General features: G+C 43.8%; 1 protein-coding gene across 3 annotated transcripts in view; it reads left to right on the top strand.

Annotated features, from left to right (window-relative positions):
* The window catches only part of CLSTN2 (calsyntenin 2), a 669035-nt gene that overhangs the window by 533297 nt on the left and 116373 nt on the right, over window positions 1–19365 (top strand). For all 3 annotated transcript variants that reach the window (XM_002759542.6, XM_078354097.1, XM_078354096.1), the window contains one exon: window positions 8884–9132. In XM_002759542.6, coding sequence (XP_002759588.1) covers window positions 8884–9132 — 249 coding nt within the window. The remainder of the gene's footprint in view (window positions 1–8883; window positions 9133–19365) is intronic.

Below are 19365 nucleotides of genomic sequence, written 5' to 3'. Positions count from 1 at the left end.
TGCCTCCAGCCCTCTCCTCCCCTCTGTGGGCAGAGAAGCCAACTGAGATGACATCTTACTTTGAAGGAATACCGCATTTTGCTCCCCAGGCACCTGAATTATAAGTCAACTCAACCCCAGGCCATTGTAGGTTAGCATCATTTCCCAAACTCCTCCAGGGTAGGAGGAGATGCTGCGATGGGCTTGTTAAGGATCACATGGGCCCAAGGGCATCCACTTGTGATTTGACTTTGAATGCTGCTGGGGAGAAAGGGGGTGATAAGAAATGTGAGAAGAATTTTCTGAAGGAAGAAATTTTAGACCAAAATTGCATCTAGTATGTTAACACAGCTCTTTCCATCTGTGCTGCCAACCTGCAGAAGGGCAGGTTAATTCAGCCAGCCAGGCAGTTTTCCCACAAGGTGCGGCCTTATTTGGTGCTGGGAGCTTCCCTTTGAAGGAGAGAAGTCTGTGCTTCTCTCTATAGCACTGCCCCCTCAACCCCACACCTATGGGAATCCTGTCCTAATAACTCTGCTGGGCAGGGTCAGTCCCAACTCCACATTAGAAGCCTGGCTTTTGAACTACACTGGAGGAGAACTCAGATAAAATGGGTGAAAGCAAACGAGTGAGGCCCACATGCAAATCCGATCCTGGGGTCAGCTTCCATGTAGGGACTCAAGTTCTCTCCAACTGCAAGGGAAATACAGGCTGGATCACTTCTGAAATGGAAGCTGGGTGGTCATGCTTGACTCCTATAGGGTACCTTTGGTTTCAGAGACAAGTTTCTATATGCCTTCAGTGGATGGTAAATAAGCTTCTTTCTAGGCTTCCCAACTAGGGAGCGGCCATGACCGTTTAAGCCTCATTATTCATGCATTTTTCAGCCTACAAATCTTTATTGACTTTGGATGGAAACAGGGAGACCAATTAGGGTATTATAGCCATGGTCTGAGGAAGAGATAATGAGTTCTGAACCAGGTAAGTGGCAGTAAGGATGAATTTAAGACAGATTTTGGAGTCAAAATCAGCAAGATTCAATGATTGATTAGCTGTCAGGAGTGAGATAGGAGGAGTCTAAGAAGGCTCTTGTGTGGGTGTCTAACTGGATGAGGATGTTGCCAACCAGAGCTAGGAATCCAGGAGCAAGGGTAGATCTAGGGGACAACGGTGGCAGTTGCCTGTGGAATACACAGGTGTGGGCGCCACATTCTAGCCTGATTCTCCATCCTTCCAAGGATCAGCCTCCACCCCGCTGATCCGTTGCTGCAGCACATTTCATCCTGATGTTCTTCCTCCGCTTGGTCAGGGCATCTGCTTTGGTCCCTCTCCCTGGTTCCTTCTCATCCATAAGCCTTCACTCACATGCTCCTCCCACTAGGATGGTCTCTCTCCTTCACCCCTCCAAACCCTTCCCTCCAGTCAGCATTTGCCTGCCCTCTAGGCATACCAGGAGTGGGTGGAGCTACCATGACAGTTTGAGTTCTGGAGTCTCCTCCGTGGTGCTGTAGTCTTGCAGTAACCTAGCCATGGAGATCTCCTCAGAGGGTCATCATGGAAATCTGGACATTGTCACAGCTTCCTCCTCCTGCAGTGTTGGCCCCATCAGGAGCAGCGAGGGAATCTTGTTTAAGTGGGAGTTGGACAATAGCTGGTGTCAAGCCTGCTGTCAGGAGGTACCTGAGTAGATGCAGCAGCACTTGAAATGCCTCTTTGGGCCTAGGGAAGCATTGGATGTCAGGCATATTGCTTCACAGATTTATGCAGGGAGACACTGCCATTCTGCTTTGGACAAAAACAATGGAGAGCCCAGAACCTCTGTGTCCCCTTTAATTTGTGAGGCCAGATGTAACTCAAGCAGCCCCCACCTTCCCTGGCTCTACATGAAGCCCGGCTTCTTAGAGAATAGCTCGGCCAACTGCTTATCGCTTCCTCTGAATTCACAGATCCACATGAAGGACCCTGCCATCTCAACACCAGGCCTTCGAGAGGTGCATGTCATGGAACTGTCTTGAGTATGAGATGACAGGGAAGCCTTCAGTGAGACCTCTTGGCCAAATTAAATTTGACATTAACAACAGCACAAGAAAAGGTCCACTTTGGTGGCCTTACATCACTACATATTATAGAAAAGTAGTCCGTGGTGCATATGCCCTGGTGGCGCTGAGTCCAGGAACCTTGCTGGTTCCTCACAGGGACCACGGGGCTCCTGGCTGCTGGCCGGTACCTCCTGCACATGATGTCTGGGTCAGCTGTGCTATGTGGAATAAAGAATGCTGAGGGCCGGTCCTGTTGAACAAAAGGCCATAGCATGAGAGAATGCTACAAAAACCACGTGGTTCATCTGTCAGAGCAGTGCACATGACCAGACCTTAAGGTGTTCCCAGGATTTATATACTTGTGAGCCCAGGAGACTTTTGTAGAGGCCTCATTCATTTGTTCACTTCTGCACATATTTGTTAATTCAACAAATATCTGTTGAGTATTCAGCTGCTGTGCTAACTCTTCAAATAATATAGAGATAAAAATACCACGTGGTTCTAGTGTTATATTGCACAGTAGGGCAACTATAGTTAATAATACTGTATTGTACATTTCAAAATAGCTAGAAGAAAGGAGTTTGAATGTTCTTACCCCAAAGAAGTGATAAATGTCTGAGAGGTAGATTTGCTAATTATCCTGAATTGATTATTACACAAGATATACATGTATCTAAATATTGCATTGTACCTCATAAATATGTACAATTGTTATATGTCAATTTAAATTTTTTTAACTTTAGTCTCCTGGGGAAGACAGACATGTTAAAAAAAATTATAATGGCCGGGCGCGGTGGCTCACGCCTGTAATCCCAGCACTTTGGGAGGCTGAGGCGGGTGGATCACGAGGTAAAGAGATCGAGACCATCCTGGTCAACATGGTGAAACCCCGTCTCTACTAAAAATACAAAAAATTAGCTGGGCACGGTGGTGTGTGCCTGTAATCCCAGCTACTCAGGAGGCTGAGGCGGGAGAATTGCTTGAACCCAGGAGGTGGAGGTTGCAGTGAGCAGAGATCATGCCATTGCACTCCAGCCTGGGTAACAAGAGCAAAACTCCGTCTCAAAAAAAAAAAAAAAATTATAATGCAATTTTTAGGAGCTACAAACGTCCGTGATTTTCTACTACACCTTGCAGCTCAACAGAACTTGTTCTCACTAATAACCACCATCAGAGCCTTTTATACCCTCACTGTAGGCTCAACTGTAGGAAGCCATGATGTGTCTCTCTGTGACACTGCTAAAGAGCTGGAGCATCCCAGCATGACAGTGTCAGTCTCCTGGTCATAGCCAGTGCCTCCATTCTCAGAGAGGCGAGTGGGCCTCTTTAAGCAAAATAGGTGAACACCTGTTGGAAGTGTGATTCAATCCCTAACCAGACAGCAGCAGAGGGCTGCACACGCTGACTCATGGATGCTGACAGTGATGAGCATCCATGTATAAAGAAGGATGCTTCTTTCTTACGCTTATTTCTTGCAGGTCATTTAAGGAGCTACCATACAACAGGGCCCACTATGTTGCGAGGAGGTTTTTGCTGCAGTGGCAAAAACACACCAAACTGGAAAGCAACTCAGTATCCATAGCTCTCACTCAGGATCCTGGCCAACCACCCAGGCAAAGCCAAGTCCAGTTTGCTTCACCTAGCAATCCAAGTTTCTGATTCCAGGGCCTTAGAGGAACCCCTCTTGTCTAGGATTCTAGAGGCAAAATTGTAGTTTTATTGCGGGATCAATAGTGGGTGAGCTCCTGAAAGTATATCAGAAAGTTCTCCGTGCCTAGGCTTAAGGTATACAGATGGAGAAATGGGAATTTTAACTGCCGATGACAATCACTGATGTGGATTATCAGTCAGGGTAAGACAGGTTATGGTGTAGTAACAAATGACTGCAAACTTTCACTGTCTTAAAATAACAAAGAAGGAAGCATGTGGTATCATTCCTACCACATGTCCTTGGATTGGCTGTGGCTGTGTGCCATGTTAGCTCCCCACCAGGATCCAGGAAAAATGAAACAGCTTTAATATAAAACACTGTTGATTTCCTGATAGATGGAAAAGATGCATGGCGAACAACAGACAAGCTCTTAAGGCCTCTGTTCTGATATGACACATGTCACATGCGCATGTATTTCATCCATCAGAGCAAGACTCATGGCCAAGCTGGGTCAGTGGTCAGAGATTTGTGTTGTGAATAGAATACATTCTGCCACCACGAAGTCCTGGCAGTCCATACGGCACTTGTCAAGAGGGCCTCCCTGGCTTCCCCAGAGATTCTGTATCACTGAAATCGTCTATCCACCGAGCTGCTTCCCCTTCAGAAAATAAAAGACTTTCATTGCATCCCTAAAGGTAGAGCCACTGCTGATGGGTCCATTACTGCATCCTCATGGCAGTGCCTGGCATAACTTAGACATTATATAAACACCTATTGGCATAATATGGAGTTGATATTGCCAATTGTGAGAATATTCTACAGAGTGAGGCCTGTGTCCTTGATTACACTGGATCCTCTGACTGAGATTCCCCACCTGTCCCTTCCCCTTCCCATGGTCAGGCGTGGACCTTGAGGAGGCATGACTGGTGACCCCGTGTCAGTCACCCTTGCCACAGGCCCCTTGAAGTGCTAAGGACCCTCTGGCCTCACCAAGCCCATCCAGAGCAGAATGTAAATTCATCAGTTAAGAAGTTCAGACAGTGACTGCCATTCCTAGGCCTCATTTGGGCTCCTGTACCACAGGGTGCCCTGAAATCTGCCTGATTCATCTCGTCTGTATCTATTTTCTGGCTCAGAGTGGCTTCCCCATCCTGCTAAGGCCCAGGGACCTCAAATCAGACTTCATCCCTGGTTTCAATCCCCCAGCAATCAAGCTGCAGCTGCTGTGCACAAGACCAGTGTGAATCCTCAGCAGCCTGGGGGCCCCAGGGACCTTCACAGAAGATTCCAAAGCAGTATCTTAAATACACCCTGATGTGTAGACAGTGCTGTATCATCTCTGCAAGTAATGCATTCTGTTTACCCACTGCCTTCCCAAGGGATCCCTGGGAAGAAGAGAGACAGAAAAACCTTGGAGAAAGTAAATCTTCTCAGTTTAAGTTTACCAAAAAATGAAATACAATCTGTTAAGTTTGTGGAAGTCTGCACCATCCGGTTAAATGCAGCTTGATGGTTTCTGGCAGGCAACATCTGTGGGTTAGGGAGTGTGGCCTGCCACTCCCCCTCGGCAGGGAAGATAAAGGAGCCCCACATTATGGCTTTGCCAGGGCATATGTCCTCAGTGTGCCCCTCTGCCAGAGCAGTGGCCTGTGCAAGGAGGTGGAGTCCCGTGTGACTAGGCTGTGCTTGGCAGTTCATATGATTGGCCTCCAAACACTACTGTGTGGTAGAAAGAACACTAATTGAGTGGCTGAGAGCTGGGCCTGCTTCTAGCTAGCTATGACTATGTGATTTTAGTCCACGTGTTTCTCCTCTCTGGGCCTCAGTTCACATGTATGCAAAATAAGCAGAGGTTATTAGATATCCCTCCTGGTCCACTGAGGAGGTACAGTGGGGAGCATGGGCTTTGGAGCTGGGAAGTCCTGGTGATGGGTCTGCTCACTAGCTGGTTGCCATCCTGGGCTCACTCTGCCTATGGCTCTTTATCTGTAACCTAAAATCTTAACGATGTTCACCTCACAGATGAGTAACTAAGAAAACATATATAAGGCTCTTAATTCAGGCCTAGCACCCATTCCATGCCCAGTAAAAAGTTCATAGGAAAACAGTAAAGTTATGTAACTATAAAAAATAAGGTAATGGAGGCTGGGCATGGTGACTCATGCCTGTAATCCCAGCACTTTGGGAGGCCAAGGCAGGTGGATCATCTGAGGTCAGGAGTTCGAGACCTACCTGGCCAACCTGGTGAAACCCTATCTCGACTAAAAATACAACCCAGACATGGTGCCCCAAACCTGTAATCCCAGCTACTCGGGAGGCTGAGGCATGAGAATTACTTGAACCCGGGAGGCGGAGGTTGCAGTGAGCCAAGATCATGCCACTGCACTCCAGTCTGGGTGACAGAGCAAGACTCTGTCTCAAAAACATAATAAAATAAAATAAGGTTATGTAAATATTGGATATAGCTATAGAATAACTCCGATTAGCACTAGGTTTATTTTGTAACCAATTTGGTCTCCCAACCTTCCCTTGATAGCATCCCCCATCATCCCATGCATGCTGCTCTCTGCTGTATACCTCTCTATATATCCAAACCTGTTTGGAGGGAAATTCACAATCAATTTCTTCACTAGTCTAAGGTATTAATTGCAGTGTGAATATTATAGGAACAGCAATGTCCTTAGCCAAAAAAAGGACCCTCTGGTGGTAGAGTTTCAAGCCCTGCTAGACCCCACCCTGCTTCCCCTGTGTGGAGGCCTGGCTGCTCCACATGATGGCAAAGCTGGCCTCTGCAGCCACCACACACTCACCTCTGCACCAGACCCTGCTAGATATTGGTGCCATTGGCTTGATCTAGAAGTCAGGAACCTGGAGTGCTCAGCCTGCACTTTTCTGGCTTCCCTGGGTTTCAGGAACCGACATGCTCTATGTGTATCCCCTTCACCAGCTGTCTTCACACTGGACAAATTTTAGTATCAGACCCAACTTGATAGGTCAAAGAAGCTATTGCCATGTTGTGTTATTCCAGGGGTACTAGGAAAATGCTCTTTCCCAAAAAACCATGTATCTCCTACTCACAAATCTCTACCTGCTACCATCTTGATAGATGTCTTCCTTAGAAATATCTGTGGAGGGTGGTAGTAAAGGATAGCAAAGACTTTACTGGTCATTAAAACATTAGTGTAAATTAGTTTATCACATAAGTGACATGGATATCAATTAAGAAGTTAGCAGCAGGCAAGGAGAACAGGTAAGTGTGATGAGAGGTGTGGGTGTGGACAAGGGGCTGGTTGGGCTCACTTGAGCATTGGATGAATTGCCAGGAGCATCTCGTGAGAGCACTGAGAGGGAAGAAGGGCAACTGTAATATTAACTGAGTGCCTTCTATGTTTCAAGCCCTGCTAGACCCCACCCTGCTTCCCCTGTGTGGAGGCCTGGCTGCTCCACATGATGGCAAATTCTATGTGTCAGATGCAGTCACAGGCAAAATCTTTAGGAACTACTTATGTAAATAATGCTGTCAACTCTGCCCACACTTCTCTTTGATATGTACAAGCTACAGCATGAGCGTGAATTGGGAGATTTTAATCTCCACTTTCACAGACACCACAGTTCCAGAAGCCTCTCCCAGAGTGAACATTTCCTGATGATAAGCAGAGCATGTGCTGGGCTCCAAGGATACATGCTCTTCACATAGCATAACCTTCTGTTACTAGCCATTGGATGTAGACCTGATGATCTCCTCCACAGATGGAGGGAAAACTGGCTGGGTTGAACATTTTCAAACAATTAAACTGATATCCATCATGCCACCTTCTTGAGGGATCTTCAAAGGGTCATTTTAATGGTGGGAGATTTTTTTTGTAGTGGCTGACTTTAGAACCCAAACCCTATGTAAGATGAGGCTCTGATATACGACATCAAAAATCCAAAGCCTGGGCAGTTGGCAGGTAATACACACAACTACTGTCCATTAAACCCATCAGAGTTGATGACTGACTGGTCAGTTCCATACCAGGAAAGAGGCCCCCTGCCCCTGCCCACCCAACACAGGTCACACTTTAGACACCCTAGCTCTTATTTGAAAATGACTGCAAGTTCCCAGCCCTCCTTCCCCTAGTGCCTGAGCCCTGTTTGTGTATGGAATAGAAGGATGCAAAGAATTCTGCACTAGAGGCCCCAGACTCACCCAATAGGACAATCCAGTCTTCTCTGGCAGGCCAGTCATCCAGTCGTCTCCTCTAACCTCAGCTCCACCCTCCACAAAATCAGTGATTCTTCTAAAACAAACCTGCCCATGGCACTCCTGCTGCCTCGGATTAAGTCTTCATGCCTTAGACTGAGTACTATTATAGTAACAGCAGAAATAATATAATGACAATGATAACATGATAACTAACACTGAATGAACCTTTGCCATGCAGTGAACATGCTACTGCAAGCTCTCATGCATGATCTCATTCAGCCTCATAACTTATTGGAAAGAGGAAACAGAGTCAGAAAGGTCAGCTGGCTTGCTCACAGTCACAGAGCTAGCAAATTTTGTTGCCAGGTATCAAATTCAAGTTTTGCTGACTTCAAAACCTGTGTTCACAACCACTGCATCATTTGGCCTCAACAAATAGTTGTAAAAAAGTGTAGTGAGTCCCTCATGCTCCTTCTCATGTGATCAGGATCTAGAACTTCCCCCAATCACAGACCTGATCACATCTTGTCAACTTACTGGCTCTGAGCTCCTCTATGTCAGGGACCGTGTCTGATTCACCTTCATAGAGCCAGCACCTCACAGGGGACTTGGCACATGGTTAGTGCTGAATAGATGGCTGGCAGGTTAACAGATGGATAGGTGTGTGAGCAAATCCATCTACCCAAATCAAATCCTGGCCTTCTCCAGCAACCTTCTCTGCTAGTAAGAGCCCTGAGGGCTCTTGCAACTTTCTAAGTTCCTCCAACACTTCTTTCTTGCATCCTGTCTTGCCACATGTAGCACATTTGTTTGTAACTTACTGATGCCTCCCCCAAAAAACCCATAAATAACTCAGGGGCTGGGATCGCATTTGGCATTTCTTTTCCTAAGTCACATAGCTCAGAGCTAGGCACAGAACTCTCTGAGTAAGTATACTGAATAGTTCATCTTGACTCAGGAGAAGAAAACATGAGAACACCACCCCATTAGGAGTGACCCGTTGCCCTTTCTTTCCCCATCCCCTGCAGGAGCCTCCTCTGGCATCATCGACCTCTTGCCATCTCCTAGTGCAGCCACAAACTGGACTGCGGGACTCCGGGTGGACAGCAGTGAGATGATCTTCAAGTTTGACGGCAGGCAGGGCGCCAAAATCCCTGACGGGATTGTGCCCAAGAACCTGACGGACCAGTTCACCATCACCATGTGGATGAAACACGGCCCCAGCCCAGGTGTGAGAGCCGAGAAGGAAACCATCCTCTGCAACTCAGACAAAACTGGTGAGTCTCTAGCCCAGCCCTTCCACCCCCACCCCAGTGGCTGCCCATTTTGTCCCGCTGGTTGGGCATGGAAACAGCCAAGGTGGGTATGGAATAAAAGCAGAAGCCTGAGAGGAACCCTTCCAATATATATTGTGGTCTCTGGTTGTCTGGCTGCTGATTTTCCAGGCTTGGCTTGAGGTAGAGCAGGAGCAGAAAAGGGGAGAAAGTAGGGGAACAGACACAAAGAATATAAAAGCTGGAATTGGTGGTTTTCAAACATGATTCCTCAGAACCCCAGCATTCCCAGAAGTGCTTTAGGGATGCTATAAGTGAGATGAAAGTGAGAGAGGAATCTTTATTCCTACTTCAAGCAAAGAAGCTCAGCCTTGACTCTATTATATACAGTAAGATTTCCAAAGGCTATCTTTTGAATAAACTACAGCTAATTAAGAGGAGTAGTTTGAAAACCTCCGCCATATATAGTAACGATAGCTACAATTTGTTAGGCTTTTCAGCATGCTGAGCCTGTGCAAGAAGTTCACGGCTTGGTGGTTAAAAGTCCCTTAACACTTATTAGCTAGGGAACCTTGGCAAGTTGTTCAGCCTTTCTGTGTCTCACTTTACCTGTCTGTAAAATGGGCATTATAGTATCTACCTCATAGGGACCTTATGAGGATTAAAGGACTTCATAATCATGAAGTACTCAGAACGGTGCCTGGCACAAAGGAAGCGTGATGATCTGTGTTAGTTCATATCTCACACACACTTCTCTATTCGTTATTTTATACAAGCTTTATTGTTGTTGCCATTTTAAGGATAAAACATTCCTTAGATGTTAGATAACTTGTCACAAGTAGTTACACAGTCAGTATCAGAACTGGAATGTCAGCCTAGATGCAACTAAATTCAAACCTATGCTCTTGTCACTACACCCACCCATCCCCACACACATGCACAAACATCCTGAGATCTTACGCAAATGGTACAACTCTGCATTTAATTATAATTCTACAGTTTCCCATTTCAAAGACAATTTTTGCTAAAACAGCCAAAATAAATAACAACCACAGCAGATGTAACAGTAAAAAGACAATATAGAAAAAGCTGTCAGTTCGGCCTCTTGACCACTACTTAAGGTGACCTTTGAAGAGTTACTAATTTCTCTGAGCCTCAGTTTCCCCATAGGCTAAATGGAGAAAAGAAATATGAGATAAAGTTTGATATTACTTAGTAGCATCAGATGCATACATCCGTGTTCCATTAATTTACATGACGTTGTTACTATAATTCTTATTTTCAGTTTTATTCCTCATTACACTGCTACAAGAACCCTACATTCTCTGTTTCAGTAGATCTTTATAATAAATGTTAATATATTTTCTGGATGCAGAAACTGAAACAGAGGTGCCTGGCTCTCCCTATTTATATGACAAGTCTATGCAGCAGTCAGTGCCAAGGACAGGTTTTTCTCTGGGACCTTCATGCAGGAAAGCAGAGGTTTGGGATGCAGTTCAGTAGCCTGTGCAGTGCCCTGTGAGGCACTCCTATCATGATCCAGGAGCCAGCAACCCAACGACTCCAGAGCTTGCGAATGTGCAAATACAAAGCAGTGTGAGCTGGGGTAAGTGGCCACACACATATAGTCCTTTCTGAGCTATATCGAGTCCCCAGGGAGGCAAGTCGGACAGATATACATGTTTCTGCTTACAAAGGAGGAAACTGGAATATGGAAGGCTGAGTGATTGGCCAAGGATAACACAGATGATTACCAAGAAAGACAGGATTGGACCTAGATCCTCTGACTCTCTGTCCCAGGCCCATGCTATTGCACCAGTGGTTCTCATTAGAAGAAATAGTGCACTTGTAAAAGTGTGTAGATGCTAGAGCCTCACCCAGCTCAATAAATCAGAATCTCAGAGGACCCTATTGAGCAGCCATGGCTGAACTCTGCCTCACTGCCATCACAACCATCCCCTGAGCAGGCACTCGGCACCCCCAGATCAGCAGCACCTGGTGTTCAGCTTTGGCCCTTGTGTAGATTGGCACAGAGAAGGTGAGAAGATTGTTCTCTAACTTTCCTGACAGCAAGGAAAAAATCTATAAATACCCCATCCTAAATTTAAAAAAATCTGGAATAAATGAAATCTTGATTATAGCTTTTTACATCAAAAATTGTTTTGAGTTATAAAGCAATGTATGTTTATAGTGGAAACATAAAAAACACAGAAAAGCATAAAAGAGAACACACAAATTACCTAAAATCCTAACCGTTGGGGAGATACCTTCTGATAACATGGCACATTTCATTACAATGTTATTTTTGCTTCTGTGTATATGTAGAATGTCCTTACATTTGTATAATATCTGTGATACTATTATTTCATCAGTTACTTTTATATAACATTATAGCCACATCATTCCTCCATGTGATAAAACATTTTTAGTATGAATTATATGGGAGTTTATTTATTTATTTATTTTTGAGATAGTCTTACTCTGTTGCCCAGGTTGGAGTGCAGTGGCACAGTCTCAGCTCATTGCAACCTCCACCTCCCGGGTTCAAGAGATTCTCCTGCCTCTATATGGGAGTTTAAAACTCTGCCATTTGGATTTATCAGACTTTATTTCACTGGCCCCCTTTCTTTAGATATTTAGATTGTCTCCTTTTAAATGCAAACACAACAATGCTGTAACGAGTTTTCTGTTATAAATTTTTAGACTTTTTTTTTAAGGCTAAACAAGATAGTTTATTTATCTTTCACAACATTTATTACTATTTCCCGACCAGAAGTTGAATTACTGATTCAAATAATAGAAATGTTAGGAAAATTGTCAAATTGCTCTTCATGACAATTGCACTAGGTTCTGTCTGGTGTACTAAGTGAAAATTACTAAGGAACTTGCTGTTCCTTTATAAGCTATTTTATAAATTGCTGGACAAAAGAATTGACCAGTCAGCAAAGGCTAAATGCAAAAAAGAGAGAACTACTAACACCACTACACCACCAAGAGAAACATTTCAGTGGCTTACATTCTTTCCACTGCCAAGGAAAGCATTTCAGTGGCTAACATTCTTTCCTCGTGGTTTTACTTCCTGCCACTGTCCAGTAGCCCCAGGTGGGTCTGGAGGGTAGGGGGGCTCTGCTTTGCCCACAACACTCAGAAGCCAAGGATTCTTGCATTATCTGCTGCTGCTGTTTTCAGCCATAGAACAGAAAGTGAGGCTAGAGTTGAACACAGAAGGGTTTTATTGCCAGGAGAGAAAAGAGCATGTTTGACTTCTAATACACATTCCATTTGCCAAAACTTGGTCACATTGCCCCACCTACCCATGGGGTAGCTGTGAAATGAGTTTAGATATGAATCTAGGAGCAAAGAAAATAGGGTTAGGTGAACACATAGCAGTGTCTCTACCTTGAGGTGATTGACTGAGCCCACCTCTGTTGGGTCTTACCTCTCCATTCCTCCTATGCGCAGTGCACTTCCCAGTCACCTTCCATGATTCCTCCTGGCCCCTGCCCTGTCACAGTAATCCCCTCCTACACACACATGTGTTCCTCCTGCTGGAATCTTCTTCCCCAGGCATACAGCCTTCTTCTGCCTCTGAGGTCTGAGAACAATGAATGATAAGTGGTCATACAGTGCTGGCCACTTCATTAAGGGCTTTTCTTCATTAAGAGAGAAAGGCCAACCTTGTCCCATAATCACAAGGTGAGAGAAGCAGAAGTGTCAGCCTGGTAGAGTGCTAGGATGGCCCCCTTGCCTGCTAGTAAAGGGATGGCAATACTTTCACACTTACAGAGTCACCCAGAAAACCACTCAGAAGGATTGAGGTTGTCATCTATAGAAAGGAAGTGAGATCCTTACTTTTGCTGCCAGTTGTCTGAGCTGCAAATGCTCGTAAGTCTGCTCCAGGCTGGTGTCAGAGCAGAGCCCATGAGAGTCCTGGGAAAGTCTGACTCATGTCAAGCTTGGCCCGGATTCTTCGCCAGGGTGTTTGAAGGCAAGTGGATGATGGGGCTGCCACAATGATAGGGTGAGGAGAGAAGGGCCAGAGGGAGAACAGGTTCCCTGGTACAATTTGGCAGAACACGGGTGTCTTTGTTCCTGTGGGCCAAAGGACCATCCAGAAATGTACAGGCCAGGAAGCAGAGGGCTGCATGCCAGGAGGAGAGGTCCCAACAGTAGGATCTGATGTGTATGCTGGAGGGGATTCCTGAGAGAAGGCAGAGGTTGAGGAGGAATCAGGGAAGGTCAACTGTGGAAACAGCATCTTTCACACAAGGAATGAGAGGTGAGGGCTAACCAAGTGGAACTGCAGCAAGCACAAATGTCCCAGCCACCCAGAAAAGGAGTGTGTCACTCACCATTATCAATCCCTATGTAAAGATTTATAGCAGGGCCATCCCTACAGAGGGTGTGGGGAGGTGAAGATGGCGATGTGGAGACCTCTGCAGAGCCTTTCAAAAATGAAAATCTCCACTGGCTTTTTATACTTCTTTTCCTCTCATTTGCATTCCCCGGCCTCTGACCATGGTTAGAGCTAGGAGGATGTGGGGGATGAGGATGTGGAACAGGAAGAATGAAAGACCTTGCCCTATCCTTTCCTTGCTGTGGGCCTCCAAGCCATGGGTAAAGACTGAATAGAGAAGAGGAACATCTATTTTAACTGGATAAGAGCCTGATATTTGATTTGAATTAAACCATTCAAGACTATTCTAATACATGAAAGTGAGCAGAGGGCTTTGGGATCTACCTGAGATGTGGACAGAGAGAAGGAAGAAAAGATTCAGTAAAGAATTCCTAAGGGCAGGAAAAGAAAGAAAGTGGATTCCTGCGCAGATCACATTACTAACACAGTGAATAAACCAGGTACCCTGGCACATGGGCTGACTGTGAATTCAGAGAAAGGGAGTAGAGGGAGGAAGAAACCTCCCAGGCTAGACGCTTCTCTAGTAGAGTGAGGTTTGCTCATTCATTCTTCTTGTTCTACTTCCTTACCCCCAGCCTCTCCCAACTCCAAATAAAACTAAAGGCAAAAATTCTTCCTTTCTATATTTCCTAATAGTTATCAACAGAAACCACAGAAAAGTCAGTTATACAGTCTTAAGGGGGCCAAGAAATCTTTAGTAAAATCCCCATAAGCATTCCGGGGAGTTTTGCCAATCCAGAGGCTAAGAATGGTTCCCCGGACATTGGCCGAGCTGAGCCGAGCCCTGCCACAGTGAGCCCCGGACCATTCTCCTTCCTGCCATCCTCTGGTTACATTCTCAAGAATGGTGATGCTTTTCTGAAAGCACTACTTTGTTAGGTCGCCCTGGTCATAAGGCAGTGTGATGGTCCTTCTAATAGGTTTACGGAGCATCTGTTCTGGACAGATGCATTCCACACATTTCCTCATTGTATCAATTAAGAGGCTTTCCGTTACAAGGAACTGAAAATTCAGGCTAAACTGGTCTCAGATAGCCAAAAAATCAAACTAATACAGAGAATGTGGGTATTTTGTAACTGAAAACATCCAGAGCTATGATGGCTCATGAAGTCATCATTAAGGTAAAGTGTATCCAAGGCCTGACTCCTTTTCTCTGCAGTTTCTCAGATCTGTGCCTATAAGTGTATCCATTTTACATTAGCAAATAGGGCTGCACAGCTCCAAGCCTCCCAGTGGTATAATAGGACTTCCAGCAGGAAAGAAAGTATCTCTTCTGTTTGCTTTCTGCTAAAAGAGCAGTTCTCTCCCATAACTGCTGAGAAAAGTGCTCATATCCCTAGCCTGAACTGAGCCTCTTGCCAACTCCTGACAGAAGCTTTGAAGCCAGAAGAATGGCCTGCACTCGGAACGTGGGCATGGATTCTGAACTACTCATATGCCAGGGGATTCTGAGGAGCCTGTTTGGCCAGGAGCAATCAGGGCCCAACCTATCAATGTAGTTGGTGTTGATTCCTCCCACCCAAACTTTATAGGCAAGGTTTATACAGGATTTACAGGAATCCATTGCAATATTCTGTTCTTATGATATATTATGATAATCCAGCATCAATGTCATGATATGGTTAAGGAAAGTGAAGCTGTAAGAGGTGAAATAATTCTCTCAACATCACCCAAGATACAACTCCACCTGAAGTCTATCTGAATCAAGTTTGGGTACCTGCTCATCCACTCAACATTATGGAACACGCGCCTCCTGGTAGATTTCTGGTGTATCCTATAATGTAGTAAGGTTCAAATTCTCTAAGTATTGATTGGTCAAAGAACATTTCCTTTTCTGCCAGGATCCATGAAATGTGATTTTCTTAGTGGGAAAGGAAGTTTCTACATTAGGAGAGGAAAACTTCCTATTAATTGTCTGTGTATGGGGAGGGGGTGCTGGAGTCACAAAACTTTCTTTTTTTTTTATATTATATAAGAGAGTACCTCTAGATGGTGTATATATTTTCTAACAAAGTACAAAAGGACACTGTATATTTTTCATAACAGTATTTTGAGAGTTTTTACATTTTGTATAGTGGGGTACAAACAGGGGATGCATATTTTTTATAACCGAGTACAAATAGAATTTGAATGTATATTATAAGAGAGTATATCTAGACCGTGTATATATTTTCAAAAAGAGTACAAAAGGACATTGTATATTTTTCATAACAGAGTATTTTGAGAGTTTTCATTTTTTTTTATTGCATTTTAGGTTTTGGGGTACATGTGCAGAACATGCAAGATAGTTGCATAGGTACACACATGGAAGTGTGATTTGCTGCCTTCCTCCCCTTCACCCACATCTGGCATTTCTCCCCATGCTATCCTTCCCCAACTCCCCCACCACTGTCCCTCCCCTATTCCCCCCAATAGACCCCAGTGTGTAGTGCTCCACTTGCTGTGTCCATGTGTTCTCATTGTTCATCACCCACCTATGAGTGAGAACATGTGGTATTTCATTTTCTGTTCTTGTGTCAGTTTGCTGAGAATGATGTTCTCCAGATTCTCCATGGATGAATCTGGAGAACATCATTCTCAGCAAACTGATACAAAGGACACGAACTCATAATTTTTGATTTCTGCGTAATATTCCATGGTGTATAAGTGCCACATTTTCCCAGTCCAGTCTATCATCGATGGACATTTGGGTTGGTTCCAGGTCTTTGCTATTGTAAACAGTGCTGCATGAACATTCGGGTGCATGTGTCCTTATAGTAGAATGATTTATAGTCCTTTGGATATATACCCAGTAATTGGATTGCTGTGTCAAATGGAATTTCTATTTCTAGGTCCTTGAGGAATCGCCACATTGTCTTCCACAATGGTTGAACTAATTTACACTCCCACCAGCAGTGTAAAAGTGTTCCTATTTCTCCACATCCTCTCCAGCATCTGTTGTCTCCAGATTTTTTAATGATTGCCATTCTAACTAGCGTGAGATGGTATCTCAATGTAGTTTTGATTTGCATCTCTCTAATGACCAGTGATGATGAGCATTTTTCATATGTTTGTTGGCCTCATGTATGTCTTCTTTTGTAAACTGTCTGTTCATATCCTTTGCCCATTTTTGAATGGGCTTGTTTGTTTTTTTCTTGTAAATCTGTTTTAGTTCTTTGTAAATTCTGGATATCAGCCCTTTGTCAGATGGGTAAACTGCAGAAAATTTTTCCCATTCTGTTGGTTGCCGATTCACTCTAATGACTGTTTCTTTTGCCTTGCAGAAGCTGTGGAGTTTGATTAGGTCCCATTGTCTATTTTGGCTTTTGTTGCCAATACTTTTGGTGTTTTGGTCATGAAGTCCTTGCCTACTCCAATGTCCTGAATGGTTTTGCCTAGATTTTCTTCTAGGGTTTTTATGGTGCCAGGTCTTATGTTGAAGCCTCTAATCCATCTGGAGTTAATTTTAGTGTAAGGTGTCAGGAAGGGGTCCAGTTTCTGCTTTCTGCACATGGCTAGCCAGTTTTCCCAACACCATTTATTAAACAGGGAATCCTATCCCCATGGCTTGTTTTTGTCAGGTTTATGAAAGATTGTATGGTTGTAGATATGTTGTGTTGCCTCCAATACCTCTGTTCTGTTCCATTGGTCTATATCTGTTTTGGTACCAGTACTGTGCTGTTTTGATTACTGTAGCCTTGTAGTATAGTTTGAAGTCTGGTAGTGTGATGCCTCCTGCTGTGTTCTTTTTGCTTAGAATTGACTTGGCTATGCAGGGTCTCTTTTGGTTCCATATGAAGTTTAAGGTGGTTTTTTCCAGTTCTGTGAAGAAGTTCATTGGTAGCTTGATGGGGATAGCATTGAATCTGTAAATTACTTTGGGCAGTATAGCCATTTTCACGATATTGATTCTTCTGAACCATGAACATGTAATGTTTCTCCGTTTGTGTCCTCTCTTATTTTGTTGAGCAGTGGTTTGTAGTTTTCCTTAAAGAGGTCCTTTACGTTCCTTGTTAGTTTTTTCCTAAGTATTTTATTCTCTTTGTAGCAATTGTGAATGGCAGTTTGTTCTTAATTTGGCTCTCTTTAAGTCTACTATTGGTGTGTAGGAATGCTTGTGATTTTTGCACATTGATTTTGTATCCTGAGTCTTTGCTGAAGTTGCGTATCAGTTTCAGGAGATTTTGGGCTGAGACGATGGGGTCTTCCAGATATACTATCATATCGTCTGCAAATAGAGACAATTTGGCTTCCTCCTTTCCTATTCGAATACCCTTTATTTCTTTGTCTTGCCTGATTGCTCTGGCTAGAACTTCCAGTACTATATTGAATAGGAGTGGTAAGAGAGGGCATCCTTGTCTAGTGCCAGATTTCAAAGGGAATGCTTCCAGTTTTTGCCCATTCAATATGATATTGGCTATTGGTTTGTCATAAATTCAAGAGCCAGTTGTTCAGCTTTTATTATTTTGAGATATGTTCCATCAATACTGAATTTATTGAGGGTTTTTAGCATAAAGCGCTGTTGAATTTTGTCAAAGGCCTTCTCTGCGTCAATTGAGATAATCATGTGGTTTTTGTTTTTGGTTCTGTTTATGTGGTGAATTACATTTATCGACTTGCATATGTTGAACCAGCCTTGCATCCCCAGGATGAAGCCTACTTGATTGTGATGGATAAGCTTTTTGATGTGCTGTTGCAATCGGCTTGCCAGTATTTTACTGAAGATTTTTGCATCTATGTTCATCATGGATATTGGCCTGAAGTTTTCTTTTCTTGTTGAGTCTCTGCCGGATTTTGGTATCAGGATGATGTTGGTCTTGTAAAATGATATGGGGAAGATTCCCTCTTTTTGGATTGTTTGGAATAGTTTCAGGAGGAATGGTAACAGTTCCTTTTTGTGTGTCTGGTAGAATTCGGCTGTGAACCCATCTGAACCTGGGTTTTTTTTGTGTGGTAGGCTCTTAATTCCTGCCTCAACTTCAGATCTTGTTATTGGTCTATTCATAGTTTCAGCTTCCTCCTGGTTTAGGCCTGGGAGGACACAAGTGTCCAGGAATTTATCCATTTCTTCCAGGTTTACTAGTTTATGTGCATAGAGTTGTTTGTAATATTCTCTGATGATGGTTTGATTTTCTGTGGAATCTGTGGTGATTTCCCCTTTATAGTTTTTTATTGCATCTATTTGGTTATTCTCTCTTTTCTTTTTTATTAATATGGCTAGTGGTCTATTTTGTTGATCTTTTCAAAAAACCAGCTCTTGGATTTGTTGATTTTTTGAAGGGTTTTTCGTGTCTCTATCTCCTTCAGTTCTGCTCTGATCTTAGTTATTTCTTGTCTTCTGCTAGGTTTTGAGTTTTTTTGATCTTGCTCCTCTAGCTCTTTCAATTTTGATGATAGGGTGTCAATTTTGGATCTCTCCATTCTTCTCATGTGGGCACTTATTGCTATATATTTTCCTCTAGAGATTGCTTTAAATGTGTCCCAGAGATTCTGGCATGTTGTGTCTTTGTTCTCATTGGTTTCAAAGAACTTCTTTATTTCTGCCTTCATTTCATTGTTTATCCAGTCAACATTCAAGAGCCAGTTGTTCAGTTTCCATGAAGCTGTGTGGTTCTGAGTTGATTTCTGAATTCTGAGTTCTAACTTGATTGCACTGTGGTCTGAGAGACTGTTTGTTATGATTTCTGTTCTTTTGCATTTGCTGAGGAGTGATTTACTTCCAATTATGTGGTCAATTTTAGAGTAGGTGTGATGTGGTGCTGAGAAGAATGTATATCCTGTGGATTTGGGGTGGAGAGTTCTGTAAATGTCTATCAGGTTTGCTTGTTCCAGGTCTGAGT

The sequence above is a fragment of the Callithrix jacchus genome, chromosome 17, assembly GCF_049354715.1.
Source record: "Callithrix jacchus isolate 240 chromosome 17, calJac240_pri, whole genome shotgun sequence".
Lineage (NCBI taxonomy): Eukaryota > Metazoa > Chordata > Mammalia > Primates > Cebidae > Callithrix > Callithrix jacchus.
Note: the sequence above shows the minus strand (reverse complement) of the source record. Positions and strands in the feature narration are given on the sequence as shown.